Here is a 10,728-nt window from a genome sequence, read left to right as displayed (position 1 = left end):
TGCATCACCACTTCCTCATATCAGGGAGATCATATGATAGTTGTCTTTCTCTGCTTGACTTATTTCGCTAAGCATGATACGCTCTAGTTCCATCCATGTTGTCGCAAATGGCAAGATTTCATTTCTTTTGATGGCTGCATAGTATTCCATTGTGTATATATACCACATCTTCTTGATCCATTCATCCGTTGATGGACATCTAGGTTCTTTCCATAGTTTGGCTCTTGTGGACATTGCTGCTATAAACATTCGGGTGCACGTGCCCCTTTGGATCACTACGTTTGTATCTTTAGGGTAAATACCCAATAGTACAATTGCTGGGTCATAGGGCAGTACTATTTTCAACATTTTGAGGAACCTCCATGTTGTTTTCCAGAGTGGCTGCACCAGCTTGCATTCCCACCAACAGTGTAGGAGGGTTTCCCCTTTCTCCGCATCCTCGCCAGCATCTGTCATTTCCTGACTTGTTGATTTTAGCCATTCTGACTGGTGTGAGGTGATATCGCATTGTGGTTTTGATTTGTATTTCCCTGATGCCGAGTGATATGGAGCACTTTTTCATGTGTTTGTTGGCCATCTGGATGTCTTCTTTGCAGAAATGTCTGTTCATGTCCTCTGCCCATTTCTTGATTAGATTATTTGTTCTCTGGGTGTTGAGTTTGCTAAGTTCTTTATAGATTCTGGACACTAGTCCTTTATCTGATATGTCGTTTGCAAATATCTTCTCCCATTCTGTCAGTTGTCTTTTGATTTTGTTAACTGTTTCCTTTGCTGTGCAAAAGCTTTTGATCTTGATGAAGTCCCAGTAGTTCATTTTTTCCCTTGCTTCCCTTGCCTTTTGCATTATTCCAAGGAAGATGTTGCTGCGGCAGAGGTCGAAGAGGTTGCTGTCTGTATTCTCCTCAAGGATTTTGATGGATTCCTTTCACACATTGAGGTCCTTCATCCATTTTGAGTCTATTTTTGTGTGTGGTGTAAGGAAATGGTCCAATTTCATTTTTCTGCATGTGGCTGTCCAATTTTCCCAGCACCATTTATTGAAGAGGCTGTCTTTTTTCCATTGGACAGTCTTTCCTGCTTTGTCGAAGATTCGTTGACTGTAGAGTTGAGGGTCTATTTCTGGGTTCTCTATTCTGTTCCATTGATCTATGTGTCTGTTTTTGTGCCAGTACCATGCTGTCTTGATGATGACAGCTTTGTAATAGAGCTTGAAGTCCGGAATTGTGATGCCACCAACGTTGGCTTTCTTTTTCAATATCCCTTTGGCTATTCGAGGTCTTTTCTGGTTCCATATAAATTTTAGAATTATTTGTTCCATTTCTTTGAAAAAGATGGATGGTACTTTGATAGGAATTGCGTTAAATGTGTAGATTGCTTTAGGTAGCATAGACATTTTCACAATATTTATTCTTCCAATCCAGGATCATGGAACATTTTTCCATTTCTTTGTGTCTTCCTCAATTTCTTTCATGAGTACTTTATAGTTTTCTGAGTATAGATTCTGTGCCTCTTTGGTTAGGTTTATTCCTAGGTATCTTGTGGTTTTGGATGCAATTGTAAATGGGATTGACTCCTTAATTTCTCTTTCTTCTGTCTTGCTGTTGGTGTAGAGAAATGCAACTGATTTCTGTGCATTGATTTTATATCCTGACACTTGACTGAATTCCTGTATAAGTTCTAGCAGTTTTGGAGTGGAGTCTTTTGGGTTTTCCACATATAGTATCATATCATCTGCGAAGAGTGATAATTTGACTTCTTCTTTGCCGATTTGGATGCCTTTAACTTCCTTTTGTTGTCTGATTGCTGAGGCTAGGACCTCTAGTACTATGTTGAATAGCAGTGGTGATAATGGACATCCCTGCCGTGTTCCTGACCTTAGCGGAAAAGCTTTCAGTTTTTCTCCATTGAGAATGATATTTGCAGTGGGTTTTTCATAGATGGCTTTGATGATATTGAGGTATGTGCCCTCTATCCCTACACCTTGAACATTTTTTATCTTTTTTTTTAGAAGTATCTGTTTAGGTTTCTCCTTTTTTAATTAGTTTGTTTCTATTCTTATTGTTTATTTTTAATTATATTTAATTTTTTTTTCATAACACTTGTTTTTATCTAGAGTGATTTAATTATTTTTTCCTGCTTATTGTCTTCCTTCCTAACTTAGAATGTAAGCATTACAAAAATAAGACTATTTCTTTATCAGCAGCATATATACTATATATACCTATTCCCATAGCTATTCCCACATTTAATAACAACAACTACAAAGTCAATGATAAGTACTAAGTAAGTAAATACTTGAAATATTTATGTCTCAAAAGGACTTTGGGGACTCAAGAGACTCAAGTCTTTCCATTATAATAACTGTTCTGCTGGGAATTAAATTCTAGCTGCCTAATTACATCGATTTTTTGTCATCCTAACTTAAGGATATGCTGCAAATCCCTTTAATTTTTTTAATATTGAATTATAGTTTAATGTCTCATTTAATATTTTAATTATAAAGTTCTTATTTTTTAGAGTCTGAATATTTACATATGAATACTTAAAGGCTATAATAGGCTCCAGAAAAATATTTTCAATTTTGTTTATTCTATACTTTACAAATATGTTTAAACCCCCCCCCCCCCCCCCAGAACACTCAATTTTGGTATCATCCATTAGCAATTTCTACCATTTGAGAACTTTCCTGCTGCACTGTAGATTTTCATTTCTGAGGCTTTGCTAAATGTCACTAGGTGGAAAATGAGTAATCCAAATAGAAATGTGCCATAGACAACATTCAACCTACTTAATTATTTTGTTTGACTTACTCAATATTTTACAGTACATTTTAACACAGGTAGGTGCATAATTAGAGCAAATCCACAAATCCCCATATACCACATTTGTGAGACTTTTTTTTGAAGACATTTAATTTGTCATCTCTGAGAATGGCCCCTGTCTCTACCTCCATAGCAGACAGCAGCTATTGGAGAGGGCTTTGAGGATACAAAGACATTCATTCACTATTATGATATTCCCTCCAATAGAGCTCTCCAAAGATTAAATATTATGAACATGGAGGGTGGGACAAAATACGACACTGTCTTAATCACATGAATCCTGTTGTTCCTACAGTCACATGCATGGAATTTTTGGTTCTTTATAAACTCACTGACACACCAAAACTGGGCTTAAATAGTGAAAGGAGTTTAACTGATATTCTGCCTGCTGAGAATTGCTACTTACTATCTACATATTTAAAACTGAGGTCAACACCTACCCTCATAACTAAAATACACAAAAATAAAACTCACTCCCATTATGTTCTCTATCTCCTTGAATAGCACCAATATTTGTCTATTTGCCCAACACAGAATCCTGGCTCTCTTTCATCTCCCAAATCACATCAAACACTGTTCCCTGTTTACAGTATATGCCATTGCCTCTCCATGCCCACTACTATTTGTTTATATCAGGCTAGCATCATCTTTCACTCTGCTTACTTGAAACTCTAATATGTCCCTCCAACCAATTCTCCATTGTGATATTATGGAAATTCCCCTAAAACACAAGTACAATTTACATAATTCCTAGCACTGTTGACAGAGTATCAAGTTTGGGATGTGTCTTGGACAGAAAAACAAGATGTCCAGAACCTGGTCAGTTCTATATTTGGGAAGTTTTTATTTATTTTTTTTAATTTTTATTTCTTTTCAGCGTAACAGTATTCATTGTTTTTGCACCGCACCCAGTGCTCCATACAATCCATGCCCACTCTAATACCCACCACCTGGTTCCCCCAACCTCCCACCCCCTGCCCCTTCAAAACCCTCAGATTGTTTTTCAGAGTCCATAGTCTCTCATGGTTCACCTCCCCTTCCAATTTCCCTCAACTCCCCTCTCCTCTCCATCTCCTCTTGTCCTCCATGCTATTTGTTATGTTTATATTTGGGAGGTTTTTAAACCATTTCTCACTTTCTACTCCAGGGTCTTCTGCTACATATTAAGGCAGAGAATTAATTCCATGTTTTTCCATGACCTGAAAGAATAACATGGATGAGTTTGGAGTCCTCACACAGTGTGAAAATAGTAACCAGCAACTATGAAGATGGCCTATTGCAACACCACTCAATCCCATCCTTCCTTCTTTGTCCTTCTGGGGATTCCAGCCTTGGAAAATTTTCATCTCTATATTGGTTTCCCTTTTTGCACTGTATATCTGATTGCTTTCCTGGGGAACATTATAATCCTCTTTATTATTCAGACTGAGCCTAGTCTCCATCAGCCCATGTTTTACTTCCTGGCAATGTTGGCCTTCACTGACCTAAGCCTATCCACTGCCACTATCTCCAAGATGCTGGGCATCTTCTGGTTCAATTTCAGGGAAATACTTTTTGATGCCTGCTTTACACAGATGTTTATGATTCATCCATGCACTGGCCTAGAGTATGGGATACTCACAGTCATGGCTATAGACTGCTACATTGCCATCTGCAATCTCCTGAGATATACATGATACTTACGAACAAGGTGGTGACCATTCTAAGTATAGTCATGATTGTAAGATCTTTAACCTTTGTTATTCCTTGTGTGTTCCTCCTCTTGCTATTGTCATTCTGTGGTGCCCATATCATCCCCACACCTATTGTGAGCACATGGGCATTGCCCATCTTTCCCGTACCAGTATCAGAACCAATAGTTTATTTGGGATGGTTGCCTTTTCTGTGGGATTTATTGACCTTATCGTAATTGGTTTCTCCTATGTGAAGATACTCTACACAGTCTTTCATTTACCATCATGGAATGCCCAATTCAAGGCTCTCAACACCTGAGACTCCCATGTCTGTGTCATGCTCATCTTCTACATCCCAGAATTTTTCTCTTTTCTGACCCACCGCTTTGGTCATAGCATCCCTGGTTATATTCATATATTTCTGGTGAATCTATATATATGATGGTTCCCCCAGCACCCAACCCTGTTATCTATGGGGTCAGGACAAAGCAGATCTTAAGAATTCTTAAGAATTCTTAACCCTAAAGCTGTTTGATCATCAGCTGCCCAAGCCTTGATTGATCACACACACACACACACACACACACACACACACATATATATATAACACACACACACACATTCTATATAGTTTGTGTGAGAGAGAGTGTATGTGTGTGTAGCAGTTGGGTTCAGCTAAAAGGAAAAAAAAATCACAATGCAGAATTTATATTCTAAACACTTTCAAGTACTATTGCATTATACCTGTGCTTTATCCCCTACTGACTTTTTAAACTAACGTGACAAAAACTTTACCAGAGACATCACTCATTATGTTCTTGCCCTCATTACATGTCCATGGTAATTGCTCCACTATTGGCTGCGTTGTATGTATGTGATTCAAACTTACTTTTCAAAACTAACTAAACTGAAATATAAGAGAATTAGTCAATTCACAAAAGGAAACTAAAAACTTAAATGGAAACTTATGTGCCAGGAGAATTATCATATATAACAAGTTATGTGAGATTTATACTTTATGTGTGTATATATATATATATATATATATATACATATATATATATATGTATACATATATATATATATGTATGTATATATATATATATATATATACATTTTCCATTCAGGTGACAAAAAAGTGTGACTTTCTAAAAGAAAATATCTCTGGACCCCTGGAAGCAAACTGAGGGTTACAGAAGGGAGGTGGGATGGGAGGACAGGGTAGCCAGGTGATGGGTATTAAGGAGGGCATGTGTTATGATGAGCACACAACTAATGAATCATTGAACACTACATCAAAAACTAATGATGTACTATATGTTGGTTAACTGAATATAATTTAAAAAAGAAAGGAAAGAAAATAGCTAGAAAGATAACCTCATTTCCTCAGCAAGCAATCTCTGAAGTTAATATTATTCTCTTAAGTCTGGCCTCTGGTGTTTCTTATGTACTTCCTAGTGACCCACATACCTCAATACCTATTGAGGTAAAGAAAGATTGAATCCAGGGGCACCTGGGTGTCTCGGTGGGTTAAACCTCTGCCTTCAGCTCAGGTCATGATCTCAGAGTCCTGGGATCAAGCCCTGCATTGGAACCTCTGCTCAGCAGTTAGCCTGCTTCCCCCTCTCTCTGCCTGCCTCTTTGCCTACTTGTGATCTCTCTGTGTCAAATAAATAAATAAAATCTTTTTTAAAAAGTTTGAATCCAGTGAGAACTCAATAACATCTCAAATATTTTTCCATCACACATGCAGGGATATTCTGTAATATAACTTGCTTCTAGCACCATTATTAAAACAATGGTCACCAAGATGAATCAGGATAGAACTTTGGTAGTAGACAGATACAAGTGATGACCCAAGGAATCGGAAATATATCACCATAACTTCTATCCATCATTATTTGAAAACTGTTTTTTAAGTTTTTAATTCCTGAATGCTTTGGTCCTTCCCCAACCAGGAGCCCAGCAAGCTTCTCCAGACAGAAGGTACTCCCAGCAGAATCCCAGGTATCTGCAGAATTGTGTGGTATATAATGAAAGCACAGAGGGACAGGGCAGAGCACTGATCATTAGCCTACACCTATACTAGTCAGATCTTCCCATTCCTGTGAGTTAGCTCTGTCCTGCCACTAGTTCTCCAAGATGGTGCCTACCACAATTTCTCAGGAAACATTTTTTTTTAAAGATTTTATTTATTATTTGACAGAGACAGAGACAGCAAGAGAGGGAATACAAGCAGGGGGTAGTGGGAGAGGAGAAGCAGGCTTCCTGCTGAGCAGGGAGCCAGATGCTGGACTCCATCCCAGGAGCCTGGGATCATGATCTGAGCCAAAGGCAGATGCTTAATGACTGAGCCACCCAGGCACCCTTCTCAGAAAAGATTTAAGATATTCCTGCTACTACATTTGGTTCAGAAACTGTAAATAATGTACCCCACCTCACTCCTTTACAACTCATTCTAGATTTCTCCCACATACAATTAGAATTTCTAGAAGTCACAACTTCTAGCCCTCATTGTTCATTGTCTCTTCTTCCCTGACACAGCCTCTGAAGTGGGCATTAATATAAGCCATTTTAGATCTGCAAGTTTTGTGTCAAATCCCCTTAGATTTAGAATACCCCTTAGGCTATTCACATATTTTCCCCTAACCTCTGATTTTGAAATCTTACTAAGCCTCTCTTTACACCAAGTTGATGACCAGTTGTACTGCTCGTAGCACTGTCTCCATCTTTGTGGTTGACCCATGATTGAGGCTGCATGTGGCAACAGTCTACTTCTACCCTACACATCATGAACTGACTCATTTATTAATAAACCTGAGATTTTTCCTCCCCTTCTATATACTCATAGGGAACCTTCATGAGGCCCCAGGTGTTCATTGTTGGGGTCTGTTATCAAAGGAACAAGACTGAGACAAAGTGAAAGTTATGCAAAGCTTTATTCTATGCCACGCATTAGAAGTCAGACTGACCGGCAGGGTGGCCTCCAAAGAGAGTGACCCCATCCCAATCTCACAGGCTGGTTTTATAGGACATAACCACAGACCCAAGGTATGTGGCTTCTATTGTTAAGGCATTTACTCCTAGAATCAATACCCAGAACTGTTACCTGGAACTGCTGGGGTGTTTATTCCTGGAATGAAGTCCATGGATGTAAACAACAATATGGCAATATGGAGTCACTCTGGCTAAGCAGACCCTAATAGTTAAACAGGTTTTAACATTAAATTGGCCCTAACATTCATGTAAATTTGGTAAGCCAAATAAGGTCTGGGGCAACAGCTAGTGTAATGTGTGCAATCTGTAGTTGCTCTAGTCAACTCCAAAAATACTATTCTTTTGATAGAATTAGTTACTGCTATGTCTGTACAAGTTTATTATTTCTTGCTTCAGACAGTTGGAGCTATATTTTGAATGGTAGCTAGTTCTCTGGTGAAGTCTTTCCTACAAACTCCACGGGAACTGCTCCTTTTTGGTTCAGGGGTAATATAGGATGCATTGATGAATAAGTTACTGCTGTGAACAACTGGGGCTCCATCCCATCAGGAACTCAAAAGAGACTGATTAGGGACACCAGGGTGGCTCAGTGTTTTAAAGCCTCTGCCTTTGGCTCAGGTCATGATCCCAGGGTCCTGGGATCGAGCCCTGCATCAGGCTCTCTGCTTGGCAGGGAGCCTGCTTCCTCCTCTCTCTCTGCCTGCCTCTCTGCCTATTTGTGATCTCTGTCTGTCAAATAAATAAATAAATAATCTTTAAAAAGAGACTGATTAAAAACAAGGTTCTATCTATATTTGTGTTTTAATAGTTAACAGAATTCTCAGGGCTTAGAAACTCTCCAATTTGAGACATCTGGTGGCTCAGTTGATGAAACTTCTGACTCTTGGTTTTGGCTCAGGTAATAGTCTCATAAGTGGTGAACTCCAGTCCTCTTCCAGCTCCACACTCATCAGGAGTCAGCTTGAAGATTCTCCCTCTGTCCTGCCCCCTACTGGCGCTCTCTCTCTCTCTCTCACTTTCTACCCCCACCTCAAACAAATAAATAAATCAAAAAAAAAAAAAAAATGGGATTGGGAGGGAGACAAACCATAAGTGACTCTTAATCTCACAAAACAAACTGAGGGTTGCTGGGGGGAGGGGGTTTGGGAGAAGGGGGTGGGATTATGGACATTGGGGAGGGTATGTGCTTTGGTGAATGCTGTGAAGTGTGTAAACCTGGTAATTCACAGACCTGTACCCCTGGGGATAAAAATATATGTTTATAAAAAATAAAAAATTTAAAAAAAAAGAATCTGTCTATTTCATACAAACAATGCTCAGGTATTATGTGTTTGATATTTTAAATTATTATTACTGGCCCATATTTTAATCCTTATCATCTTTAAATCATTAGAAGAGCTATGTGTGCATACCATAAACTATGAAACCCTGGATCCAAAAGATAAATGTCCAAAGCACAAACTAACCTACTGCAGAGAATTTAGGAGTCTCTTAAATCTAATCAAACTCATTGTTAATTGTTGCACAATGCTCCATATCAAATCCCTGTCCTCCTGCAATGCATATTTCCAAAGACCACCCAGTTGCAGAACCAATAATAAATCACAAGCAACTTTCCATCATTCAGGATTGAAATTTCATTCCAATTTCTTTGTCTCAAATATGTTCCCTTTCCCCATATGGAAATAAGAATAAGAACACATTACACTTTGCACAACTCTATCCAAAATATCCATAGTTGTGTATATATGAATGTAAATGCATGACCTAATAACAGCTGTATATTCAGGAACATAATTATTTAACTGTAAAGCCTACCCCAAGGAATCCCAGCCTTTTGTAAAAATAGGATATTGTGTATGAGGAAAAAGCAAATGGGGTCAAGCATATTGTTAAAGAAGAAGTTAGAGAAAAGGGGACTACAATGAATCTTAAGTTTTATTAAAGAAGACACAATATCCAAATTACCCAGGTTGAATTACAACTCACAGATATGTATTTCAGCCCATTCACACATTATTGACTCAAAATTCATCCTATAGTATGAATGCAGAGATCCAGTTGTCCTTACTACCACACTTTCTTTAATAACCTCTGTATTCCTTGCTTGATCTCCTGGGTTCGCACTCCATAAACAATGGGGTTGAGGGCTGAGAAGATGACATGGTGGAGAACATTGAGCAAGACTGGCACATCAGGGGAGACCTTCTTCTTCACCACAAGAGTGAGCACAAAGACCAGAAGGATGGTGCTGAAGAAGAGGATAAGAATGAAATGGGAGCCACAAGTGCTCAGGGCCTTGGCCACAGCACCCTCTGCCTTGAGTTTCAGCACAGCTCGAAGGATGAGGCTGTAGGAGAGGAAGATGAGGATGAGATCAGATCCTAGTAGTGTCCAGCCTACAGCAAACTGGTAGAGGCGATTAATGGTGATATCATCACAGGAGAGCTTGGAGACTGACATACTGGCACAGATACAGTTCTCAATGACATTTCTCCCACAGTAATTGAGTCGGGATGATAGAATGGGGATAGGCACTGTTAAAATACCATTTCTGGCCAAAATAAAAACAGAAGCCTTGGCTACAAATTGGTCAGTGATTACAGATGGGTACCTCAGTGGGTGGCAAATGGCCACATAGCGGTCATAGGCCATGACCATAAAAGTGCAAGACTCCATGGCAAGGAAGCAATTCATGATGTACATCTGGAGGAAGCAGGCATAGAAGCTGATGGACTTGAGGTCAAACCAAAATATGGCAAGGACTTTGGGGATGACAGTGAGGCAGACCACAATGTCCAACAGGGAGAGAATGCTGAGTAGGTAGTACATGGGCTCATGCAGAGAGACCTCCAGCCGGATGGTGACCAGAAGAACACCATTAGCCCCCATGGCCAGGAGGAAGAGGAAGCTGAGGAACAGGGACAACCAGAAGTTCCAGCTGGGGGACCTGACCAAACAATTCAGGAGGAAGTCTGAAACCTCAGTGGAGATGGTGCTGTTTGGGTGTGCTATCATCTTTTATCATATATTTCAATAGTTTTCTTTTAGTGATCTGTAAAATTAAGGTAAAAATTAGGTACTGATGGGGTTATGGACATTGGGGAGGGTATGTGCTATGGTGAGTGCTGTGAAGTGTGTAAACCTGGTGATTCACAGATCTATACCCCTGAGGCTAATAATACATTATGTGTTTATAAAAAAAATTTAAATATTAAAAAATTAGCTACTGACTC

General features: G+C 39.2%; 1 protein-coding gene and 1 pseudogene across 1 annotated transcript; one reads left to right on the top strand and one right to left on the bottom strand.

Moving 5' to 3' along the window:
• The first annotated feature begins 4,090 nt into the window (after positions 1 to 4,090).
• Positions 4,091 to 5,030, top strand: LOC132013231 (olfactory receptor 52E5-like; annotated as a pseudogene).
• Positions 5,031 to 9,562: 4,532 nt separating this feature from the next.
• Positions 9,563 to 10,510, bottom strand: LOC132011238 (olfactory receptor 56A3-like). The gene has a single exon (XM_059389550.1). The coding sequence runs from the start codon at positions 10,508 to 10,510 to the stop codon at positions 9,563 to 9,565; it is 948 nt and encodes a 315-aa protein (XP_059245533.1).
• Between the last annotated feature and the right edge of the window lie 218 nt (positions 10,511 to 10,728).

The sequence above is a fragment of the Mustela nigripes genome, chromosome 1 (assembly GCF_022355385.1).
Source record: "Mustela nigripes isolate SB6536 chromosome 1, MUSNIG.SB6536, whole genome shotgun sequence".
Classification (NCBI taxonomy): Eukaryota; Metazoa; Chordata; class Mammalia; order Carnivora; family Mustelidae; genus Mustela; species Mustela nigripes.
The sequence above is the reverse complement of the archived record's forward strand: the minus strand, read 5'-3'. Positions and strand labels throughout refer to the sequence as shown.

What these genes read in the sequence shown, in the direction of transcription:
- LOC132011238 (XM_059389550.1), bottom strand. Translation starts at nt 10,510, where the DNA reads ATGATAGCACACCCAAACAGCACCATCTCCACTGAGGTTTCAGACTTC.